We start from the raw sequence: 27,641 nt of genomic DNA on the forward strand, positions 1-27,641 counted from the left end.
TCAGACTGGACTGAGGATTGAGTGAAGGAAAGTATACAGATAGCAAATATGAACTAGTCTTTAATAAGTTTAAAAGGGAGGAGTGGCTGGTGAACAACATGGAACAGATGGAATTTTTTGTTGTGTTGTTTTTAAATGTGACAAAGAATGTTTAAGCAAATGACAGGGATTCACTAAACTAGATCTCCAAATATGTTCTTAAAGTCAACTTCGCACACAGCACTAGCCATCTGTAAGCTGCTCTTTCAGATCTGTTAACGAGTGCGAAATCCTTTCTGTCCTGCGCCTCATCTTCCCGTGTGGGTCTGGCACTCTTATACTTCCCTTTCTAACCTCAGTTACTACTCCAAATTCTATCTTTCTATCTCCAAATTCCCTAAGTATCAAAACTTTGTCCCTTCTTTGTCCTCTCATTGAACCTAGTCCATACGGTAGTGCACAAGGGGAATAAGTACCTTTTAAAATTTCATATAAAGCTTTAAGATATATTACACAAAAAGTTGTATTCACTGAAAATTCATAGGATGAAACAAATTATTAAAAAGCAAAATCCAACCTGTAAAAGCAACCCAACCAAAGCAATAATCATTAAATAGTCAACTGAGCTGTTTCAGAAACAAAAAATCTATACACAGTTATCTGGGTGTATATATCCAAATATAGTCAATAAACATTTGTTGAACACCTATTATGTGCCAAGAACTATTCTACGCATTGGCACATAATATTGAACACCTAAGTGCTTCAGTGCTGTATCTATAGCAGCTAGGCACAGCAAGGAGTTGTTTCAAACACACAGTACATTTGAGTAAATGGAGTCAAAAGCTTTAATTTGCTCCAAACTATCACTGGAAAATTTACTAACCTACCTCTAACCATACTCATTCACTCTGCTTTCCCTCCTATGAAAAAGAATGACCTAACTGTGTTCTGTTTCATGGCCGATATCCTCTACCTGGGCAGGATCTCAATACCTCTTCTAAGGATTTCCTAAGGTTACCCTCTCTCTTTCCCATGTATCCTTTTTCTTTTTTTAACAAAATCACTATGATCAGCATATAAGTGATAAAATATCCTCATCTTATAAAAATATTCCCCTGATACTATCACCATATCCTTTTTTGGCACCATTACATTTCTCTGTCACGTTTCACAGACAATGCCTCAAAAGAAAAATCTTCGTTTATATAATCTCCAATACCTTTTGAGCCCACTGCAATCATTATTCTCCTCAGCTTTCTAACAAAAAGTGTTCATGTCACCAATAAAGGATACATTGTCAAATTTAATACCTGGAACTTAGTAAGTATCTGTTTGATAAAATACATAAACATATCAAGTTTATAGAGATGAAACCATAATATCTGAGATTAAAAAACTGTTAAATGGGATTAACAGCAGATTAGACAAAGCAGAACAAAAGATTACCAAACCTGAAAATATAGCAATAGAAACATCACCAAATGAAACAACAAAAGATTGAAAAAAATGGACAGCACATTACTGAATTGTTGAACAACTTCAAGAGGCCTAATATACACATAACTGGATTCTCTAAAGAAGAGGAAAAAAAGGAGGAAGAAGGAGTACAGAAAAATATTTTGAGGAAGTAATAGCAAAAATTTTCCAAATTTGAGGAAAACTATAAAACCAAAGTTTCAAGAAGCTACAAAACAAACAAACCCGAGCACAAGAAAGATGAAGAGAATCAAGATACAACATAACTGAACAACTTAAAATCAGTGAAAAAGACTCTTAAAAGCAGCCAGAAAAAAAAAGGACATATTACATACAGATGAAGAAAAAAAGTGACATAAAATCATAAAATCAGAAATAATGCAAGTCAAAAGACACTAGATCAACATCTTCAACCTAGAAATACATATTTAGCAAAAGTATCTTAAAAACAAAAAAGAAAAAAAGAAATAAAGACTTATTTCAGACATACAAAAGCTAAAAGCATCCATTACTAGCACATAAACACTATAAAAAATGTTAAAGGAAGTCCTTCAGGTAGAAGAAAAATGATACCAGACAGGAACCTGGATGAACGCAAAGGAACAAAGAGCAAAAGAAATGCTAACTATATGGGAAAATTCAAAAGCCCTTTTTTCCTATTATTTACATCTCTTTAAAAAATAATACTTTTTAAAAACACCTTTATTGTGGTATAATTCTGGTACATAAACTACACATATTTCAGATGTACAATTTGATGAAATTTGATAGATGTATGCACCTATGAAATCACTACCAAAATCAAGATAGCTAACATTTCCATTACTCCCCAAGAAGTGCAAATTTCAAATTCCCAATTTATCGCTTCCTGCCCCCTTCACCCCCGACTATAAGTTTGTTCTCTACGTTTGTGAGTCTGTTTCTGAATAACTGACTTTTAAAATAGAAAACAGTGACAATTTTGTGGGGTTTATAACTTACATGAAAGTAAAATGTATGCAACAGAACATATGGTATGAATGGAGAAGTGCAAGCATAATGTTGAAAGGGTTTTACATAATAGAAAAGAATGCCTTAGTATTACTTGAAATAGACTTGAATAAGTTAAAGATATATCCTACAAACCCTGAAAGCAAAAATTAAATAACATAACAGTAATTGCTAATAAGCCAAAAAGGTAATGCAATAATAAAAAATACTCAGTCCAAAAGGGGAAAAAAGACCGGACAGAACAAGTAGATAACAAAAAGCAAAATGACAAGAGTTAAACCCTGCCTTATAAATAATCATATTAAATATAAATGGTCTAAATATCCCAATAAAAGAGCAGAGTGTCTGCAGGCCAGAAGGGAGTTGCACAATATATTTTAAGTGATGAAGGGAAAAAAAAACCTGCAATCAAGAATACTCTACCCAGTAAGGCTTTCATTCAGATTTGATGGAGAAATCAAAAGCTTTACAGATAAGCAAAAGCTAAAAGAATTCAGCACCACCAAACCAGTTTTACAATAATGATAAGGGAACTTCTCTAGGTAGAAAAGAAAAGGCCACAACCAGAAATAAGAAAATTATGAAATGGAAAAGCTCACTAGTAAAGGCAAACATACAGTAGAGATAGGAAACCATCCACACACAAACTAATAAGGACATTAAAAGACAAAAGTAGTAAAAAATCATCTGTATCCCAATAAGCAGTTAAAATATACACAAAACAATTAGATGTAAAATATTATATCAAAACCAGTAATCATGAGGGGAGAAGAATACAAATGCAGGATATCTAAAATGCATTTGAAATTAAGAGATTAGCAACTTAAAATAATCATGTATATATATATATAGACTTCTGTATGAAAACCTCATGGTAACTGCAAACCAAAAATCTGTAATAGATATACACACAAAGAAGAAAGAGGAATCCAAACATAACACTAAAGAGACTCATCAAATCATAAGAGACCAAAGAGAAGAAAGAGAATAAAAGACCTACAAAAACAAATCAAAAACAATTAACAAAATGGCAGTAAGAACATATATATCAATAATTATCTTAAATGTAAATGGATCAAATGCTCCAACCAAAAGACAGAGACTGGCTAAATGGATACAAAAATAAGACCACTATGTATGCTGTCTACAAGAGACCTACTTTACAGCTAGAGACACATACAGGCTGAAAGTTAAGGGATGGAAAAAGGTATTTCATGTAAATGGAAACCCAAAGAAAGCTAGAGTAGCAATACTTATATCAGATAAAACAGACTTTAAAATAAAGACTATCACAAGAAACAAAGAAGGACACTACATAATGCTCAATGGATCAATCCAAGAAGAAGATATAACAACTGTAAATATATATGCACCCAACATAGGAGCACCACGTATATAAGGCAACTGTTAACAGACATAAAAGAAGATAAAGAAGATGTGGTGTATGTATGTATGTGTGTGTATACACACACACACATATTTATACATATATACAATACAATACTACTCAGCCATAAAAAAGAATGAAATCATCCATTTGCAGCAACATGGATGAACCTAGAGATGATCATATTAAGTGAAGTAAGTCAAACAGAGACAGACAAATACCATAAGATGTCGCTTATATGAAGAATCTTAAAAAAATTTTTTTTTAATTTACAAACTAGAAATAGGCTCATGGACATAGAAAACAAACTGTGGTTACCAGGGGAAAGGGTGGGAAAGGACAAATTAGGAGTCTGGAATTGACAGATACACATTACTATATATAAAATAGTTAAACAGGGACCTACTGAATAGCACAGGGAACTATATTCAATTTCTTGTAATGAGCTGTAATGGAAAAGAATCTAAAAATATATGTACGTATTTGCAGCAACATGGATGGACCTCGAGATTGTCATTCTAAGTGAAGTAAGCCAGAAAGAGAAAGAAAATTATCATATGATATCATTCATGTGGAATCTAAAAAAAAAAACGAAAGAAAGAAAAAGAAAAAAGAGGACACTAATGAACTCATCTACAAAAGAAAAAGACTTGCAGACATAGTAAACAGTCTTATGGTTACCAGGGAAAGGAGGGTAGGAAGGGATAAATACGGAAGTTTGAGATTTGCAAATGTTAACCACTATATATAAAAATAGATAAAAACAAATTTCTTCTCTATATCACAGGGAACTATATTCAGTATCTTGTAATAACCTTTAATGAAAAAGAATGTGAAAATGAATATACGTATATATATGCATGACTGGGACATTATACTGTACACCAGAAATTGATAAATTGTAACTGACTATACTTTAATTTTAAAAAATATATATGTATGTATATGTATAACTGAATCACTTGGCTGTACGCCTGAAACTAACATTGTAAGTCAACTACACTTCAGTAAAAAATAAGTATTAATTTAAAAAAAAGAGAGCAGAGTTTCAGCTGAATACAAAAAAGACAAAAATTATGTTACCTATAAGAAATATATTTTAACTATAAGGACACTGGTTACAAGTAAAGGACAGAAAAAGGCATACAACTTACATTAATCAGAAGAAAGCTAGAGTGGTTCTATTAACATCAGGCAAAGTAAATTTTATAGCAAAGAATATTACAGGATTATAAGGGAGTCAATTCATAATGATAAAGGGACCACTTCATCTAGAGGTAGTAACAATTCCAAACGTTTAAGCACCTAAAAGAAGAACCTGAAAAACTATGAAGAAATGAACAAGCAAGGACAAAAACACAAATTGAAAATAATAGCTGTAATTAACTATAACTTAATAATTGACAAAACAAGTAGCATTAAAATGAATAAGAACATAGAAAACTTGAATACCATAAAACAACTTGATCTAATTGACATTTACAGGACACTCCACTCGACAGAAGTAGAACATACATTCTTTTCAAGTGTCCATGAAACATTCGCCAAAAGAGACAATATTCTGGACCATAAAATAAGCCTGAACAAATGTAAAAAGATTCAAGTCACGCCAAGTATGTTCTCTGATCAGAATGGAATCAAGCCATAAGTAAATAATGGAAAATATGTGGAAAATCTCCAAATATTTGGAAACTAAATGATACTTCAAAATAATCCACAGAACAAATAAAATTAAAAGTTATGCTGGGAAGGTACAGCTCAAGTGGTAGAGTGCATGCTTAACATGCACAGGGTCCTGGGTTCAATCCCCAGTACCTCCTCTAAGAATAATTAAATAAACCTAACTACCTCCTCCCACCAAAAAAAAAAAAAAAAAAAAAAAAAAACAAAAGGAAAGAAAAAAAGAAAAGAAAAAATTATGTTGAACTGAATAAAAATGAAACCACATTTCAAAATGTGTGGGACACAAACAAAACATTACTTAGAGGATAATTTATAGCACTTGAAGTCTATATTAGAAAGTGAGAAAGATCTTAAATCAACAGCCTTAGCTTCCACTTTTAAGAATTTTTTTATTACATCTTTATTATGGTATAATTCCTGTACAGTAAACTACACATATTTCAGAGGTACAATTTGATGAATTTTGATAGATGTATACACCTATGAAACCACCAACACAATCAAGATAGGTTAACATTTCCAAGAATTTTTTTAAAAGAAGACCAAATTAAGCCAAAGAAAGCTGAACAAAAAAGTAATAAAATCAGAGTGGAAGTCAACGCAATAAAAATAAAAAACAATGGAGAAGGAAAAAAGGAAGTTTTTTAAAAAGAAGATCAATAAAACTTAGAAACCTCAAGCCAGAGGAAAGTGAGAGGGAATGGATACATTACCAATAAAAGGAATGAGAATTGGCATCTAACAGATTTTAGAAGTATAATTAGGAAAAATAATCAAAAACTTTAATATCAATAAATTTGACAACTTTGACAATGAGAGATAAAATGGACAAAGTCCTTGAAAGACACAAACCACCAAAGCACATTCAAGGAAAAACAGAAAACATGATGAGATTAATCTTTACAAAAATTGTCCTACAAAGAAAATTCAATACTCAAAGGTGAATTCTAACAAACATTTAAAAAGAAATAACATCAATCCTATACAGGCTATTACAGAAAACTGAGGTAGAGGGAATTATGTGCCAACTTATTCCATGAGGTCAGCATTACTCTGATACCAAAACCAAAGATTACAAGAAAAGAAAATTACAGACCAATATCCCTGAAGAACACAGATGCAAAAATTCTGAAAAAATTTTTTTTGGAAAATCAAATTCAACACTATATAAAGCAGATAGTACATAATAACAAAATGGAGTTTTTACCATTAATGTAATATTGATCTAAAACCTTAAAATGAACCAATGTATTCACCATACAGACCAAAAGGGTCTAGAGAGATCCTACGATTATATCAATAAATTCAAAGAAAAACATTCAACAAAATCCAAAATTAATTCCTGATGAAGAACTCTTAGGTAAATAAAAGTAGAAGGGAACGTCTTCAACTTAATAAATAACATCTACAAAAACCCCACAGCTAATATAATACTTAATGGTAAAAAACTGAATACCTTCTCCTCTATGATTACAAATATGGCAAGAATGTCTACTCACCACTTCCATTCAACATTGTACTAGAGGTTCTAGCCAGTGCAATAAAGCAAGAATAAGAAATGAGGCATCCAGTTTAAAATAAAAGTTGTAACACTATTTGCAAATTACATCATTGCCAAATTAGATAATTCTATGATTAGTGAAAGAGAACACAGTCAGAAATGCACCACACACATATATCGTCAACTGCAAATTCCAAGGCAATTCAGTGCATAGAGAAGCTTTTTAAACAAATAATGCTGGAACTGGATACCCATATACAAAAATGAACTATGATCTATATCTTGTCACCATATATAGAAATTAAAATGGATCACAGACCTAAATGTAAAACATAAAACTATAGAATTTTGCAAAACTAGTATCTAATAATGGACTTACATGCAGAAAATACAAACAAGTCTCAAAACTTAAGAGGACCACAACCCAATTAAAAAATGTGCAAAAGATTCAGACACTGCACCAATAAAGATACAAAGAATAAGTATATGAAAAGGTGCTCATCCATAGAACAAGAGAAATGTAAATTAAAATCTCAATGAGGCACCTTCTACACAACTGCTAGAAAAGCTGAAATTTAAAAAGACTAGCCAAATAAATAAATAAATAAATAAATAAATAAATAAATTTAAAAAAAAAAGACTAGCCATATGAATATATATATGTATATGCATGACTGGGACACTGTGCTGTACACCAGAGATTGACACATTGTAATTGACTGCACTTCAATAAAAGAAATTAAAATTAAAATTAAAAAAATAAAAATAAAAAGATTGGCCATACCAAATGTTGGTACAGATGTGGAACAACTGGAACTACTGATATGAATAGAAAATGATTCAATCACTTTGGGGAAAAGTATGAGATTTTTTAAAAAAGCTAAATATACATCTAACATATACCTGACCAGTTCACTCAAAGTTATTTACCTAAGAGAAATAAAAGCATATGTTCATATAGAAACTTGCATACAAATATTCACTGCAACAGCAACTTAATTTTTCATAGCCAAAGTTCAGAAGCAAGCCAAGTATTCATCAATATGCGAATAGATAAGCAAACAGTGGTATAATCGTAAAACTGAATACTACTTAGCAATAAAAAAGAATGATTTATATATGCAACAATAGGATGAATCCCAAAATTACTGTGCTGAGTGAAAGAAACCAGAACAACAAAAACAAAAGAGCACATATAGTATCATTCTATTAATATAAAATTCTCAGAACTGTAAACTACTCTATTGTGACAGAAATCAGATTACACGGTTGCCTAGGGGTAGAAGGGGAAGAGAGCATCTGTAAGGAGGACAGCACTATAAAGGATCACTAGGAAATATTTGGGGGTGATTGTTATATCAATTATGGTGATGGTTTCACAAGTGAATACATGTCAAACTTTACAAAATTTTTTACTTTAAATATGTGCCATGGGTAGAAGGGACAGACTGGGAGTTCAAGATTTATAGATACTGACAGGTATATACAGAATAGATGAACAAGTTTATACTGTATAGCACAGGGAAATATATTCAATATCTTGTAGTAGTTCACGGTGAAAAAGAATATGAAAACAAATATATGTATATTCATGTATGACTGAAAAATTGTGCTGTACACCAGAAACTGACACAACATTGTAAACTGATTAGAACTCAATTAAAAAAAAGTGCCATATATTGAATATCAATTAATCCTCAATAAAGCTATTTAAAAGATACTTGATTGTTTAAAATTTAAGAACTAATAATGTATTATGAGATTTATAACATACCAATAAAAGCACAGGGAATAAAAAGAAAGAATGGAAGCTATACTTTTGTTAAGATTAAGCTATATGTGAATGACACTATTTTAAAATAAATGTGCTATATAAAAATTGTAATATGTGTTAGTGCAAAACCTAAAGCAACCATACAAAACACACAACACAGGTCTAGAGGACTCAAACTTCCAGATTTCAAAACTTACTACAAAGCAACAGTTATCAAGACAGTGTGGCACTAGCATAAAAACAGTCAGGTAGATCAGTGAAACAGAATTGAGAGTCCAGAAAGACACCCTCACATTTACGATCAACTGATATTCCACAAGGGTGCTAAGACAATACAAGAGGGAAAGAAAAGTCTTTTCAACAAATGGTGCAGGGACAACTGGATATGCACATGCAAAAGAATGAAGCTATACTTCTACCTCACACCAAATACAAAAATTAACTCAAAATGGATCAACGAACACTACTTAGAAAAGATACATGTACCCCAATGTTCATACCAGCATTATTTATAGTAGTGAAGATATGAAAGCAACTGAAGTGTCTATCAATAGATAAATGGATAAAGCAGATATGAGATACACACACAGAGAGAGAGGAATATTACTCAGCCATAAAAAGAATGAAAATGTTGCCATTTACGACAACACAGGTGGACCTATAGGGTATTAAGCTTAGTGAAATAAGTCAGACAGAGAAAGACAAATATTGTATGTTACCATTTATATGTAGAATCTAAAAAATAAAACAAACAAATGAATGTAACAAAATAAAAACACTCACAGATACAGAGAACAAATTAATGGTCACCAATGGGGAGAGAGGGAAGTGGACAGGGGGAAGATAGCGGTAGGGGATTAACAGATTCAAATTACTATGTATAAAATAAATAAGCTACAAGGATATATCTATCACACAGTACAGGGAATATAGCCAATTTTTATAATAACTTTAATGGACTATATCTATAAAAATACTGAAATCACTATGTTGTACACCTGAAACTAATATATTATAAATCAACTACACTTCAAATTTTAAAAAATGAATTAATGATTTAAATGTAGTTGTTAATATTATAAAACTCTTAGAAGAAAATAAAGGTGTAAATCTTTGTTATCTTGCATTGTGCAATGGTTTCTTAGACATGACAAGAAATAGACAAACAGTAACAAAAAATAAAATGGTCTTCATTAAATTGTAAAATTACTCTGCTTTAAAGAACACCATAAAAAAAAAAAAAAGAACACCATGAACAAAGCAAAGACAACCCACAGAATGGGAGAAAATCTTTGCAAATCATATACCTGATAAGGGTATTCTAAAATATATAAAGAACGCCTATAACTTAATGATTAAAAAAAATTTAAAAATCAGCAAAATATCTGAAAAGATATTCCTTCAAATAAGATATATAAAGGCCAATAAACCCATGAAAAGATTCTCAGAGGAAGGGGTACAGCCCACTGGTACAGTGCTTGCTTTGCATGTGTGAGGTCCTGGGCTCAATACCCAATACATCCAATCAATCAATCAATCAGTCAATCAATCAATATTCTCAACATCATTAGCCATCAGAAATGAATATCAAATGAATACCAGTGACATACCACTTCACATCTACTACAATAGTTATGATCAGAAAGAAAGAAAAAAATAGTAAGTTGTCCAGAATGTAGAGAAATTTGAACTCATACATTGCTGGTGGGAATGCACATTTGCCACCACTATGGAAAAATCATCAGGCAGTTCCTCAAAAGATTAAACACAATTACCATATGACCCAGTAATTCCATTCCTAGGTATATAACCAAGAGAAATGAAAGTATATGTGTCCACAAACACTTCTACACTAATGTTTACAGCAGCAATTTTTATAATAGCCCCAAACTGAAAACATCTCAAATGTCAGTCAACTGATGAATAAACAAAATGTGACACATCCATACAATGGAATATATTCAGCCATAAAAAGGAATGAAGTACTGATACAATGCTATAATAATACATGAACCTTGAAAACATGTTAACATGTTTTCAAAGAGCCAGTCACAAAAGACCACATATTGTATGATTCCATTTACATGAAATGTCCAGAAGAGTAAAATCTATAGAGATACAACGTAAGATTAGTGGTTGTCAAGGATCAGGGGGTGGTTGGAAGATACAGAAGGGTGACTGCTAAAGGGTACAGGGTTTCTTTCTGGGGTGATGAAAATGTTCTAAAATAACTGTGGTGTTGGTTACAGAGCTCTGAATATACTAAAAAGCAGTGAATTGTATGTTCTAAATGGATGAACCGTATGGTATGTATATTATATATCAATAAAACTGTTACCGGAAGGAAGGAAGGAGGGAAAGAAGGAAGAAAGAGTAGCTATTAGCTAGAATTGTGAACTTATGTTCAAAGTCTTCTGATAAAACTCAAGTTTTAACTTTACAATTAAAAAAGAGGTACAGCTACTAAATAACATGAGATAGAATATTAAAAAATTATTATTTAACTCAAAAGAACCTCAAGAAAGGGAACAAAGGAAAAAAAGAGCTGATGGGACAAACAGAAAACAAGTAGCAAAATGGAACATTTAAATTCTATAATATCGGTGATAACACTAAAGGGAAATGTTTTGAATGCTCTAAGATTAATTGCTGAATTTGGCACAGTAAACAAAAAATCAAGACCCAATTATAAGCTGCCTATAAGAAATTCACTTTAAGGGGGAGGATATATATAGCTCAAATGGTAGAGCACATGCTTAGCATGCACAAGGTCCTGGGTTCAATCCTCAATACCTCCTCTAAAAATAAATAAATAAACAAACCTAATTACCTCCCCCCTACCAAAGGAACAAAACAAAAAAGAAATTCACTTTAAATATAGAGGCACAAACAGATTAAAAATAATAGAAAATGTTAAACCATGTTAATAAATTTTTAAAAAGCTGGAGTGGCTATATGAGTATCAAAGCAGAGTTGAACAATAAACAAAGCAGACTTCAGAACAAGCATTAATACCAGATATAAAGAGGGAAATCTCATAATGAAAAAAGGGATTAATTGATCAGAAAGGCATAGAAAGCCTAAATATAAATATATATGTACATAAAGCCAAAGCCTTGAAACGTAAGACCCTAAAATGGACAAAACTTAAAGAAGAAACATACAAATCCACTGATACAAATACCAACACTCTCCTTTCAGTAACTGACAGAACAAGTAGAAAGTAAGTAAAAGTATAGATGACTTAACTACTTTCAGCCAACCTGATCTGACATATTCAGAACATATTGGGTCTAGTACACACAGAAGTCATCAAGAGAGATCATACACTGGTCCATAAAATATTTACATTACATTTTAAAGGAATGAAAGTATACAGCACATATTCTCTGACAAGAATGTAAATAAATTAGGAATCAATAACAAAACAGTATCTGGAAAATCCTCAAATATTTGAAAATAAAACCACATACTTCCAAATAACCCATGGATCAAAGAAGAAGTCACACAGGAAATTATGAAATATTTTGAACTGAATGATAATAAAAACAAAATATATCACAATTTTGAGATATACCTAAAGCAAGACTTAGTGGGAAACATTTTTAAATACTTTAAATAAGAAATGTTTACAATGTATTATCTAAGCTTCCCCCTTAAAAAATCAGAAGAAAAAGCAAATGAAACCTAAAATAAGTAGAAAGAAGAAAATAATCACAATAAAAGCAAAAATCAAAGAAATAGAGAACTGAAAAAAAATAAAAGATGGTTTTTTGAAATGACCAATAAAACTGATAAACGTTTTGCCAGACTAATCAAGGAAAATGAAAAAAAAAAAAGAGAGAGAAAATACAAGTCACCAATACTAGGGGAAAAAGGACTTTACTACAGATCTTACAGACATTAAAAGAATAAGTATATATTATAAGTAACTCTGTGCCAATAAATCTGACTACTGAGATGAAATGAACAAATTACCAAAACTGACACAAGGAAGAGAAAATCTGAATAGCTCTATATCTAATAAAGTAAGTTATTCTGTAATTTAAAACAGTCTAATAAAGAACATTATGGCTACAAATAGCTTCACTGTTGAATTACATTAAACACTCAAGGAAGAATTAACACTAATATTTCACAAGTTATTTCAGAAAATAGAGATGAAGGAAACATTTCCTGGCTCCTTTTAAGACTCGAGCATTATCCTGATACCAAACCTAAGACACTATAAGAAGGAAAAAAAGTCTACAAAAAATACCCGCCAACCCTGGCACCACTACACACACACACACACACACACACACACACACACACACACACACACACACACACACACACACATGTGGCAAAGGCAAAAGATTTAAACTGATGCTTCTAAAAGAAGAATGGTCAAAAAGCTCATAAAGAGGTTCAACATCATTAGTCATCAGGAAAATACAAATTAAAACCAGTATGAGATACCTCTACATGCCCAGTAAAATGCTTAAAACTAAACAGACTGATAATACCAAATACAGGCAAGGATGTAGGACAAATGAAACTATCAGACATGATGGGAAATGAGAGCACGTTAAGATAGGCATGTGGTAGTCACTTTAATAAATAATTTTCAGTTTAGTATCAATTTAACATGCACTCAACAAATGGCCCAGCAATTCTACTTTTTAAACATATGATCCAGTATTTATCCATGAGACAAGAAAATATAAGTCCACACAAAGATTGCAAATAAATGCTTATAGATAATTAATTCTTAATGGCCCAAATCTGGAAAACAACCCAAATGTTCATCAATAGATAAATGAATAAACAAATTGTGGTATTTTCATACAAAAGAAATAAAAATTAACTCAGGAATAAAAAGGAACAATTACTGATACATTTAAGAACATGTAAGAATTCCAAAAGAATATGCTGAGCAAAAGGATGCAAGTATATATGCCAAAAAAGTATACACTGTATGGATTACATTTATATGAAATTCTAGAAAAAGCAAAACTTACCTATAGTGACATAAAACAGATCAGCAACTGTGTGGGGCCAGTGGTGGGGGTGAGATGGACTGCAAAGGAACATGAGGGAACTTTGGGGAGTGACGGAAATGTTCTAATTCTTGATTAGGATGATGGTTACACAGGTACATACGTCTATCAAAACTCATACTGTACTTTAAATATACGTGCATTTTTATATGTAAATAAAGTTGACTTAAAAAGTAAAAGCGTGGTATAGCACACATAGGAAGAAAGCTTTATCTCTACCTCATATCACTCACAAAAATAAACTAGGCTAGAGGTTAACATAGGAAACACAACTGCAATCACATTAAAAGAAGAATCAGAAATTACGCCTTCTTTAACAAGACATTAAAAAGCAAAAACTCGAGAAGAGAAAGATAAATTTATTCATCAGAAAGATAAATTTATTCATCAAAATTGAAATCTTCTAGACCATAAAACTTAAAAGGACTCTAACTGGAAGACACGTATGCAGAGTGTGGAATAAATTATTAGAATCCAGAATTCAATCAAAACACAAAAAAGAAAAAGAAATTCTCCTAAAACTAATTAGGTGAAAGATGCAGCCCAAAGGGCAGAGAAAACAACCCAATTCATTCCCATAGAAACCAAATAGATAACAAATGTGTAAAGATGGTGAACCTCACTAGTAATCTAGGAAATGGAATGCCATTTTTCACTCAAAAGTTTGGTGCTTGAAATAACAAATGGTGTGCATGTCAGGAATAACGGAATAAAAGTGGGAGTACTGACTAGTACGACCACTATGAAGGGAATTTGAGAGTATATATTAAGCATATACTCTCAAAGTCAACAATTCCACTTCTTACTTTTTATATAAAATAAACTTGTATGCACACAAAAAGGCATGAACAAAAGATATCCACTATAGCAATGTTTACAGAAATGAAAACTTGGCAACAAGTTAAATACCAAAGGGAAATGGCTAAATAAACTAAGATATACTTATAAAAAGAATGCAATTAAAGGAACTGAAATACCTCTGTATGTAATGTATTACCTATAATCTCTCCCTCTCTCCTTCTCTATATATAAAGTAACATGGTAAGGTCGCTAAGACCTATTGCTGACTGATTAAAAATACAGGATACTGCATCTGTGCAGAAATAAAATAAGTGAGAAAAAGCTTGTAAGTGATGATTATATATATTGTAGGTAAATGCATATGAAAAGATTCGCAAAGGTATGTACAAAGTAGCTCTGGTGAGATGGAGTAGGCAGAACATGGGGAAAGCTATTAGGCTATTAGGGTCTTGCTCAAACTTTCACAAGAATATATTCTTGCATTATTTGTGTCTAAGTATAAATTAATGTTAAAAACCCCCCAAATCTGCTGATTTTAGATGACCCTGAAACTGCTGTCTGAGGAAACTTTTTCCACAGGACATAAGTATGGTTGTGTCCTCTGGAAAGGAGTTCCTCATACAATAGTTTAGGAAGCCTTTACCACCCCGTGGCCTAGAATATCATAGAAGTTTGCAACAAACATTGATGTCTTTTAAGTCTCATTTCCATATTGCCTTCAAAGCTTTTCCATGTACCTCTCAATTCAAGTCATTTTTGATCCCATGTTCTTGTTTTATTTCTTTATAGTAATTATCACTATCCGAACTTACCTATTTATTCACTTATTTACTGTCTGTCTCCCACTGGAATGGGAATGGCAAGACAATTTTGAATTCATACGATTTTAGTCAAGCCATTTAGAGTTTTCTTACAGTATTAAAGACACATTTTATTTACTTACCTTAGTTGGAAAAGGAAATTTGGAAGGTTCTGTTTTGCATGGTGTATGAATAGCCGTTAGAGGGGGAGGCCATGAATGCGTCATCTCCTGAAATGTAATTATTACAGTTTGTTTTCAAGCAGGTCAAGGATAAAAATTACACAGCTAAAAACCAGATTTGTATTATAAATGCTGGTTTCATGACTGCTCCTCCAAAAGCATACATATTTAATCAATAAATGTTAATGAAGCACAATGTGTGCAAGGCACTATGGGGCAGCTAATAGGAAAATAAATAATTTACACTCTCTAGCTTCAAGGAATTTAGAGTTAAGATGACAATATCTGTGAAAAGTTACAGATATCAGCCTGTAATCAAATTCAAGGCACATAGTAAAATGCTGAGGAAGAGCCTGCTGTGGAAGTGGAGGAGGAGGAGAACAGTAAGAAAAGCAGCTAATACTGACTGTGTACCTTTAATGGGCCAGATACTGAGCTATTTTACATGTCTATTACTCATTTAGTACTCACAATGACATTATGAGGTACATACCATTATTACCCTAACTCTACGTAGGACAAAACTGAAGCACAGAGGTTAAGTTACTTATTCAAGGTCACACACTTAAGTTAGTAATGGACGCAGAATTTCATCCTAGGAAGTCTAGCTACAGAGCCCGATCACTGATAGGAAATTTTGGTCAGGTGGAGGAACTCAGAAGAGAGCTATCAAAAGCATATGAAGAGGAAGACAGACAAGTAAGGCCACAGGTCTGATTTCATTCCATTTCTGTCTAATCATAAGTCAACTATGTCCCAGTGGAGGTTTGGATACGATCACAATGTATACGTTAGAAGAGCAGGGACAGTGAGGTATTGGACATAGGATAAGAAGGGAGTGTTTTATTTCTGGCATTTAGTTCAAAGTAAGCCATCAAGTACACTGAAAAAATACAATAAATTAAAGGTGGTATAACACTTAGGAATTTACTCTAGAGCTATATACCTACACAGTTATATAAAGATACACGTTCAAGGTGCTCACACATAAAAAATGGAAACAACCTAAATATCCAACAAAACAGGATTATTTAAATTACCAGATATTCACATAAAACGGAAGATCAAGCAGATAGAAAAGTGAGAAATTTAACTACTGATGGGAAATGATATTCAGTTATTGTTAAGTGGCAAAAACAAATCAAAGGATATGTCCTAGTAAATGTTTATATACGAAAAAAAATCTCTGGAAGACAGTTAACAGTGGCTACCTATGAACAATAGAGTGACTGAAGGAAGAAGAGACAAGGGCACTTGATACAGTTTCTACTACTTGAACCTCTTGAAACAGCCACCTACACTATAAATGCTCTTTATCCTCTTACAATGCCTTATTTTTTAATAGCATTTCACTTTCTGAAGTAATTTTACTCAGTTGATTATCCTACTCTGGAATGTCAGCTCAAAGGTACAACACTATCACTATTATCACCACTGTATCCCTCGTGCTTGACACATAGTAGGTGCTCAATTAATAAACCTTAAATTAAATCATTTTTATAATAAACATGTATTACTTTTAGATTAAAAAAATTTCTTTAAGTTCATGATGGGGTTCCCAGAGAGTATGACTACAAATATCAAGAAAACATGAAGAGAATGTGGATGTGAACATTCTTGCATGCTGCACATAGGGAAGGGAAAGGAAGCAGAAACTCATACCCCAGGTTTTCAATGTTGGCATTTTATACGTCAAATACTCTCAACAGAAAATTTGTTTAACTTCCGATCATTAATGACTGAGCACCTATTACACCTAAGGCCATGTGCCAAGTCCTACATATATAAAATGGAGAGTAAATGGTCAGTAACATCAAGGAGATAATTAAATATAAGAAAATCTAAGATTTCTTCCAGGTATTAGAGTGCCATACATGTTTGAAGATTCAGGAGAAAGATATATGCTCCTTTAGAATTTCTCTATACATGGCAACTGAAAAATGAACATGATTTGAGATCCAAAGGAAAGAGTTACCACTGTGGCCTGATGGTCTAATACATGAGGAAGAAGGATTTCAGTGGGAGTCTAAGAAAAAACAAAATCTATATATATATATAACTGAAGAGGAAGGAGGAATGCATTCCATGAAAGTTTACTGTACAAAGCTAAAAGAGCAAGTGTATAGCTTAGGGAAACCAGTTTGGCAAAATTGGTCAATCAGTAGTGGGAGAGGTTGAAACTGGCTTGTGGAAGGCCTGGAATGTTAAATTTGCACACTACTCTTTCTAAAGGCCTTAGAGAGCCACTGAAAACTTCTAAGAAGGAAATCAATTTATGAAGACAAAGGATTAAAGCAAAGAATCTGGAAGAAATATAGAAGACAGATGAGCAGGGAGATTCTGGAGGCAGAGTGGCAGAGTGAGGACTGTATGCTGTAATTATTGAAACTCAAGATGGGAGAAATGGAAATAAAGGAACAAGCATTTTCAAGGAATTTTCAAAGTCTACATGTAGTTTTGTGATTAAATGTAACATGAGACAAAGAAGTGAAAGATAATTAGGATTCCACACTTACCAGCAAGGGAAAATGGTAGCACTAGAACAGAAGGACATCTGATAGTATGGCTTTAAACACGTTTAGATATGATATGACTTTAGATACGCTGAGTCCAAAGAAGCAGGGAGAAATCCACAAGGAGACCCAAGAAGCAATTAAAAGACAAAAACCAAAATCCAAAAGAGCCCAAGGCAGGACAGAAAGACTGAATAACAAACAGATAAAGCCAAAAGAATGGAAGAAAATCACATCAAAGAGGAGAAAGAGGAGCGGCTAGAAAACGCACCCACATTTAAGAGGTAAGGTAAGACACAAGTGTTCCCAAGGGTAGAGAATGAAAGACAAGAAAGGAGTGTGGAAAATAAAAACAACGAAGAATAACAACAGTTAAGGAAGGAAGAGTGATGTTTCCTGAAGGAAAACAATAAATGTTCTTCAAAACAGCAGAAAGAGTAGAGAATTCAAATGAAGCCCTTGAGGAAGTAGAAGATAATGACCCTGGAGAAACAGGTTCATCAGAATAGCAGAAGTAAAGGAGACAACAGTGGGCTAAAGGAAGGAAAGTGAGAATAAAGTGGAAGCAGCCAACGCAAGGAGTCTTTCAAAAGAATCCACAGTGAAATGCAAACATAAAAATTCAGGAGCGTATGCAGAAAGTATACAATTAGTATGTGACCGATGGTTTTCCTCTACTGAACCAAAAGCAGTCATTGTCACTCATCAATTCACTGGACTTTCTCTTTTTCCAACAGACAACTTCTTCTTTTCCCAGCAGAAAAACATACACTTTGGTCATGTGTCGAGTTTAAACATATTCCATTAAACACTCAAAATGTGCAATATTTACAGGAGGCCTTTCATTGTAGGATTTGACCAGTAAATAAAGATGAACCACAAAGCAAAGGTATTTTTGACACAACGGTTTTACTGGTAAACTACTGAGCTTTCAGCACTTCAAATTATTAACTGATAAAAAAAACTGAGAAAGTATAGTAACATTCGGTTTCTTCGTCTTTTCAAGGCAAACTGTTAAGACCGGAATTTGTTTTTACTTACAAACAAAAAAATAAACAGAAAAACACAGCTTTTTGAGGGCAAATAGTAAACAAACAAAGTGATTTAGAACCTAAGTATGAATATAAGCACAACAGTCAGTTATTTTTGATAGGTATAATCAGGTTATACATGTAAGCAATCTACTGCTTCAGAAACTTTGTGAAATACGGGGGAAAGAGGGTGAACAGTCAGAAGAGTACCATAATTAAAGAGACTGAACCTATTTTTTAAAAACTTACTTTAAGAATTTCATCCACACAGCTCACATCACCAGAAGCAGATGCCTTAAGGAAGAGGAAAAGAAACAGGCATTAGATCTGAAGTCATTTATTATTAGGTTTTTTACCAGTTTTCAAGCACTAAAAAATTTTAATCACCAAATTGTACATGATCTGAAGAACTTCGTATTTTTTAAAAGATTTTTAAAAATCTTATCTTTCTTAGATTAGAAATAATTTTTAAAATGTATTTTTCCAGTGAGCAACTTGTCAAAGATTAAAGTTTATTTACATATAAAATATAGCAAGATACTGAGATCATTTCACATAAACTAACAAGTAAAATAAAACAAATATTACTGAAACATTACTCATCTAGAATATGATGGACATTTTACATAGCACTTCTCAAATCATGAAGTTAAGTTGTTTATTCTAAGGCACAAACAGGAATTGGAGAGCTACAGTGAACTCAAGCCTAACTATAAGGATCATGTTATACTGTTTGAAGAAAGAACAAATTACCTCTTTCCTACTCTCTTGAGAAGAGTAATTAGATGCCATGAACAATGAGTTTCCCAAGGCCACAGAAAAAGATTTTTAAATGTCCTCAAAATGACATTTTACCTATCCTCAACCTCCTCCCCCACCATTTTAAGATTTGAGCTATGATTTTTCAGCTACTGACATTACTTAAGAAAATTTTTTTATCACCAAAACTATATTTAAAGATTAAATTTCAGCTATTTCACACAAATGCTCATTTCTTTGGTTATTCTGAGTATCATGCTTTGGTATGCAGTTATATACCCTATAAATTTCAAACCACCACTATGTCTGGAGCAGCTATCTCAAACCTTTAAGTGTAACCAGAGAAAAGGATCATGGCACCCAAACTGTACTTACATTATCAGCTACATGGACCCCAAAATGCTCCAATTCACCACAATTAACCTGCCCAAGTCTCAGTGATGAGTATCACAATGAGAACAGAATTAAAAAAAAACCAAAAACATAAATTGTATTATTCCAAAAAATCAAAAGAAGGAAATAGGTATTGATAGACCACGCTTTAATTCTGCAACTGAGCTGTCATTATAGTGTTTGAGAATAGTGAATGACATTTTCTCTACTGCTCAAGAGGGATGGATGAGAGCTCTATAGATTCACCTGGGAGTCAATTACAAGTCTCTCTTTAAACTTACATTTCTTACTATTAAGATAAAGAGACAGTTCAAGTTCAAGCATAATTTCATGGTAAATTGCTTCATATAGTTACAATGTTAAAAAGCTCTAAATGTGTGACTTACATCCAATGGTTGAGAAGGTATTTTCAGCTTGGTGAGATGTGCTTTGCTGCTGGGCTTCAGTTCAGTCATGCTGTTGCCATGGGATTGGCTGCTGTAGTGTTCAGAGGACAGCTTTGGTTCCATGGACTCCTGTCCATCCATGGGCCGCACATAAGCAGTGGGTTTCTGTAACATTGAGCTGGACTTTGACATCAACGAAGGTGGGAAAGACTGATTTGAGTGCTGCCCACTTGAAAAAGGTACACGGGAAGGAGAATCCCAGTTTGCGTCAGGGTCTCGAGGTGATTTGGAACGCTGATGTTCCTTGCTATGGTGATCATTCCCATGAGACCTGGAATGACTGGAGCTTAATGAAGAAACAGCCTGGGGTTTTCCAGGGCTGGAAGAGCGTGATTTGGAGTGTTCCGATCCATGCTGGCCTTTTTTCCGGCTACTGCTCCCACTACTGCTATATGACTCACGGTCATGTCTCTGGCCACTACTGTTAGTACCACCACTGCCACCTGCACTGGTCCGCTGGCTACTATGTCCACTCTGTAAGCCTGAGGACCGTTTCTGAGACTGAGAAGTGCTAGGTGCAGGTCCTACAGGAGTCCATTTGCTACTTTGATGAGAGCTCCCATGTCTCTGTTCAAAGAAATTTGGGTTAGATTTTTCTTCTGTTGTTGGTGGTACTGTAGGCTTAGGAATTGCAACAAGCTTTGGTATAGATCTATCTCCTATGAAATCCTTCATTTCATCGTAGTTTCCAAGCATACTCTGAATACGACTTGATAGCTTATCTTCTTTGCTAGTCTATAAAAAAAAGTAAAATAAAATTGTAAAATTAGCCTAACTGGAAGTAAAACATGCTTCTAAACTAACTTTCCAAACTTCAAATGGAAAGAGGCTTTTCAAAAGAAGGTCTCATCTCATACATTAAGTTTAAAATTGCAAAACAAACTTCAAATATGTAATTTTTATGGTGAAAAAAATGCACTGAAAGTCAAAAAACTTCATGTTAAAACATAAATATCTTATAGGACACTGAGAAATATGTACAACAGATTGCAGGAGATTAAAAAAAATCCAAATTCACCAATAAATATACTGGAATAGTAGTAAAAATCTTTTAAAGAGAAGGAAAAGCAATTTGCCTTTATGTAATTAAGTTCCAGGTCAGCAGATTAGCCAACACTCATATTGTGGCAGTCTAGGAAAACATAATATTCCTTATAATTCAATGTTATAGTTAGATGTAAAAATAAAAATTTAGTAAAACAAGTTATACCCAAATAACTGTTTTTTTAAATTTTAATTCCTTCTGTTAGTTTGTCTCATCAAGTTAATAAAGTCAACAACAAATTAAGCAACAAATTTAGTATGGAAAAATCCACTGATAAAGTTTTAAATCCTGGCTATTAATTCTGACCATCAAATGCTCCAACTTTATAATTCAACAGTATATACTTCAAGTTTCAAGAATTATTCTTGGATTATAAGAGAAAGTCCAAGATGTCTAGAAGCTTTAGACTCTTTCACATTCATATACTTGTAAGAAAAAAAGTTGACTGATGACGTTAAAGAAAGGAAATCAAGACTAAGCTACCATCGTCAACTATACTTCAATTAAAAAGGAATCCTGAGTCACCACTATTTATTTTGAGGTTGGCATGAATCAATAGTGACATTAGATTATTTGAAAATCAGTCTGTTCCCTATTAAACGAGAGGTAAATTTACAGCAGTTTACTGATAGTATCAAGATCAGAAACCAAATCCAATTCATTACAAAGCAATTACAAAATAAATAGTAGTATGGGCCGCCTCTCTTGCTCTCTCCTCTTCGGAGACGGCCCACATTCTGTCTATAGAGTGTGTGCTCACTTTTACTCTAACCTGAGCACCCAACCCCCAGACCTTGTAGCCTTTCTCTTGACTTTTGAAACAGCCTACACTCTACACAGTGTGTAACTTTCTAAATAAATCTACATTTACTTAATAAATAGTAGTATGATTCAAAGATTCTGGACAAAACTCTTTTTTTCAAAATATCTTTAATCCCTAATCCCAAATCCCAAATTTTGTGTTACACTCATAAATGATGTCAGTATAACTGCCCTTCATTGAAAAAAATCCTTAAATGCTCTGAATAAATGGCTTTCTAAAGATCTCACAAATGGTTTCTACAAACACCAACTATTATAAGGGAAACCTAGGATATGTTGTTACATTTATATTTCATCAGAAAAAAGTCTAATACACTGTCAATCTCATAAAATCAACAATGACCATTACTACTGCAATACATAGTATTATACACAGAATAACACTTTAAAATGTAAGAATACTTCAAATGAAATCCAAATCAAATATTAGACATTTGTGGCTATGACAGCTACAGTCATCAGACTCAGTGTTTAATGTAATCCCAAATCATGTACAATGATAGCTATAAAAATAGCAATTAGTTCAATTTATTGAACACCTCTGACGTGCTTTAATTTAAATTTGATATTGTTAATTAAGCATTAAACATATAGAAAGAAAATGAGAGAATTTAGTATAACAGAAAAAGAATCAGATGGATACTGAAGACATTCATTTAAAAATACTAATAGCCACTGAAACTTAAACCAAGTATGCAAATAACAAATGGGAGAAAGAAACAAAAATCTATGAAATATTTGCCTTTGATTGATGTTACACCCAAATAGCCAAGGAAACAGTAGATGATGCATACTGATTCACAAAATTTTAATTTAATTCGAGGCTCAGAAATGTGAAATGCTTGCCCAGGATTAGTGGGCAAGCCAGGAATGTAGACAGATATGGATGCTTGAACTAACTCACACCACATTTCAAGAGCATAGGATAGCAATGGTGGAAGCAGTTGTGAGGATGACTTTGGGGCACTGGTAATGCTGTATTTCTTGATCTATGTACTAATTATGTGAGGTTGTTCATGGTGTGAAAATTCTTTCAGCTATAATACTTATTTTGTATACTTTTCTGTATGTATGGTATACTCCAATGAAAAGTTTATACCAGAGAAGTACATCCCACTATGAGAAAAGGAAAAAAATGTTAAAAGGTGCAGTAATTTAACTCTAACATAAAAACTCAAGTTTAACATTTTAAAAGCAAAAAATGTCACATTACAGGGAAAAAATATTCAAAGAACAACTTACAACTTTGTATGGCTCAGCAAAGAGAGGAGAGCTAGGTGGGAAGGGGTCTTCACCCTGCTGAATTTCCTGATTCCGCCTTTCCCGTTCTTTCATACGCAGCACATTCCGGTCTTCACGGTTCATGTTGCTATAAAGAGAAACACAATCTTTACATCACAAAAAAGAAAAGGAAAAATTCAATGTTCTTTGCTCATTTTGTCAGTTTAATGCTTCAATCGGAGATTCCCTTTCAACTTTCAAGTAATAACAGGTGTTAGTACTGAAGTTGGGTTTTGGCAATGGTTTTATCAATACCAATAGTGTCTTCCACAATTGCCCAGACAGAAAACATTAGCCCAGAATATTAGGATCCACCCCACTGAAACACTTTATCTTATGAATTTTTAAGTATTCGGCTAGTTAAAAGTCAGCTAAAATTTATATATTCAGAAAGAAGGTAGTACTTAAACCCAAATCCTTAACATTTCCTATAAGCCTTCTGTGGCTTCCTCTTCAGAAATCTAACTATTCTTTGCCATTAGAGGCATACAACCCACTCCCACCTACCACTCCCTCCCCCCAGGATCCAGTGCTTTTCTCTACTTTGCATCTACCTTATCTTGATTTCTTTTTGTCCCAAACACAGCCTCCTTGGTGTCCATCCTTATGGCAGTTTGACCTCAGCTTTGCTGTTGATCTAGATTCCCTAAAAAACGACATTTCTGCTCTAAATACATTAATATTTCAATTAACACCTCAATAAATGGCAAAACTGAGGATTTCAGCAATAGAATCTAAAATTAACTTGGGTTAGTAAAAGTAGTTGAAATAGTACTGAAAAAGAATTAAAGTCTTTTGGGAGAAGGGAAAACTGAAGGTGCCATTTCTATAATCATGACAGTGTTGTATTTTCACTAAGGACAAACCAAGGAAAATAATTTATTTATATTTACAGATTTTGGTTAAATACATAATAGTGAAAAAGGTTGTCAAACCCCAGGACAAGGGATTACCAGGGACTCTGCAACACACCTTCCCTGGACATAGATTTAAATTATCTGTCCTGGTTTCATTTTATTTTGTTTTGTTTTTAAAGTCCTGTTGGAGGCCAAAGGGAAAAATCAGGTTATACTGTGCAGTATTTCTAGCCTTATGATTCACAAGTCAAATCAAATCAGAAAACTGAAGTCAATCAAGATTGGGGGAAACTATAATTATAAAATGAGAATGGACACCAAAACCAATATACTCTTGAGGATTTATTTATAAGTGCAACAAAACACTCAAAGATAGAACTTCCTAATTTGCACAACTTAATATCATGCAAATAAAGCAATTTGTTTTTAAATTGCTTTTAAAATGTTTTTAAAAATGTTTTAAGTGTCCAGATGTGTATTTGAGTTCTTTCTTATTTGTATAGTTTTCTAACAAACTTACACAAGAATACAAGCTATTTTGAAATTATGGAAATAGTGTGTGCTTTCTTTGGTCCCCCATCAGAACCACAAAACATACCTGATTCTTTCTTTAATAAATATCATAAAACATCTACACTTTGGTACTCTGAGACTAAAACCAAAGAACATGTACTATCCTCCTGCATACCTGAACCAACTAATAATTATATATCACTAAGAATCAAGTTTCAAATAGACTTCTAGAGCTATGGTGCTACAACATATGAAGTTACCTGTATCTGACAGAGTCTAAGGGGTATGTTAATTTCCAATTTCCTTACCTTTCCTAAACTCAATTCTTGAAAGATCAGAAAATAACAAAACTGTCTTAAACTATGATTTAATTTTATGTTTTCAACAGCACTAAAATAATTATGCAAGAAACACCTGAACATTTATTGCAAAAACAGACGATTCCCACAAAATTCCTCCTATATTCCAGTAATTATAATTATTGTCATCACAATAAAAATCATCAAACTAAATATTTCCTCTTTTAATAAGGCTGCCAAAAGCTCATAGCTAAATCAAATGATTGCTTATAAGAACTAATATCCCAGCTGTATCTCTTATTCTCTAATTTTTTTCTGATCTAACTTATTTTCCCACCTAATTTATCAGCTCTATTTTTTTCTCTTGTCTTTCAACACCATTCTCGCTGCCTAAGATAAACTTTCCCCAAAGCAGTAATCCACTCATCTCAACTCCCCTAAAAAATGAAATTTAGTCATTTAAGACTAAATTTAAAGTATATCTCTGCTGTACAGACAAAACTACTTTTTAGCATATCCCTCAGGACGTCTGCAACTAGACTTCTTAAAAATTGGCACTCCTGCACTCAGCCATGAGTCTTAATCAGATTCTGATTAAATCTACATTCTTTCCCTACATTCTAATGGCTTAAAATACCATCTGTATGCCTACGTTCCAAATACCCAAATATGCTCCCCCTCACATCTTTCTCTTCTGAGATACAGAACTAAATATCCAGCGACCTGTCTGATCATGTCCTTTGACTGAGGAAGCTCAATCTTAATACATCCAAAAATTGATTTCCTGATGTCTTTTACCCTACCTCCAACAACTCCTACTCCAGTGATCCTTATCCTATCAACCAACTGCTCTTGCTGAATGTTCCCTTCAATCTCTCTCCACATTCAATCCATAAGCATAGCCTCCACAATACATTTTGAATTTATCAGTTCACTTCCCTTTTGCACTGCCACTGTTCAAAACAAGCCATCATTTTATCTCTGACTTGAATAAATGCTACAGCCTATTAATTGGACTCCTAGTTTCCCATTGTCTCTCTTTAATCCATATTCCAGCCATCAAAGTGATCTTTTAAAAACACAAACCAGAAAAATAAGAAAGTAAATTAAAAAAAACACAAAAAAACCAATCATGTTATCCAATCCTCGGTTAAAATTCTTTAATAAGCCTTCCACTTATCTTAGGACAAACTTAAGGTACCTAACATGGCCTACAAAGCCATGATCTGACTTTGTACTGATGTGGCTCCTGCCTCTCAACAGATTCATTTCCTGTCTTACTACCCTCTCCTCCTACTCCCATCAAGGGCCTTTTCTATGCTTCCTGAACTTGTGGTGCTCTTTCTAGCTTCAGTAAATCCATGTAGACAATTCCCTTTTCTTTCAGACTTAATTGATCACAATTAAATATATACTTGTTTTGATCTTCATTAATATTTCCTCTCCCACTAGGCAATAGTCAGGGAATGTGTTTTGTTTTTCAGCACTGCATACCTAGAATATCTAGTAGACAATCACTTAAATGAGTTAACTAATGAATTTCACAACTTGGTTAGAAAGGAGTGGTTATCTCACTAGGAAATAATATCTTGAGATTGAGACATGATATTCTTTACCTAACGTCACTAATACTAATATTTCGAAGTTGAAATAATTAGTACTTTATATTACATGAAAATCAGACACTATTCTGCAATAAATTTTAATTCAGTGAACTCTTAACATTTGTGTTTATTTCATGTCGACCAGAAATGAAATGTATTTCTTTGCTGATCTGTTAAGCTATATAATGCTGATCCTTTAATAACTCAACTCACTTCTTCTATGAAGCTTTTTCTGATAAAGCAAAACTTTATTCCCTCATCTTAGAGGCCAAACAGTATCACAATCGATGTATATTATATCATTAAGGAATATTCAATTGTTCAATAACTAGTTTGAAAAAGTATTTTCCAAACTGATTACTGATAAACTGAGTTGTTCTTTTTAAAATAAGAAACTTCAATTCAAGAACAGAAATGTTTATTACATAAATGTGCTCACACTTAAGTGTGAGCATAAGAA

At 33.0% G+C, this 27,641-nt stretch overlaps 1 protein-coding gene across 3 annotated transcripts in view; it reads right to left on the reverse strand.

The window, feature by feature from the left end:
- AFF4 (ALF transcription elongation factor 4) overlaps positions 1-27,641 on the reverse strand; it is a 75,450-nt gene that overhangs the window by 35,946 nt on the left and 11,863 nt on the right. The window contains exons 2-6 of one of the 3 annotated variants that reach the window (XM_031448999.2): positions 24,463-24,554; positions 23,870-23,996; positions 20,701-21,495; positions 19,412-19,456; positions 15,580-15,666 (exon numbers count right to left, since the gene is read on the reverse strand). In XM_031448999.2, coding sequence (XP_031304859.2) covers positions 15,580-15,666; positions 19,412-19,456; positions 20,701-21,495; positions 23,870-23,992 — 1,050 coding nt within the window. In that variant the 5' untranslated portion in view covers positions 23,993-23,996; positions 24,463-24,554. The remainder of the gene's footprint in view (positions 1-15,579; positions 15,667-19,411; positions 19,457-20,700; positions 21,496-23,869; positions 23,997-24,462; positions 24,555-27,641) is intronic. The other 2 variants (XM_010981427.3, XM_031449001.2) reach the window with 2 other exon arrangements.

Source organism: Camelus dromedarius, chromosome 3, assembly GCF_036321535.1.
Source record: "Camelus dromedarius isolate mCamDro1 chromosome 3, mCamDro1.pat, whole genome shotgun sequence".
NCBI classification, from domain to species: domain Eukaryota; kingdom Metazoa; phylum Chordata; class Mammalia; order Artiodactyla; family Camelidae; genus Camelus; species Camelus dromedarius.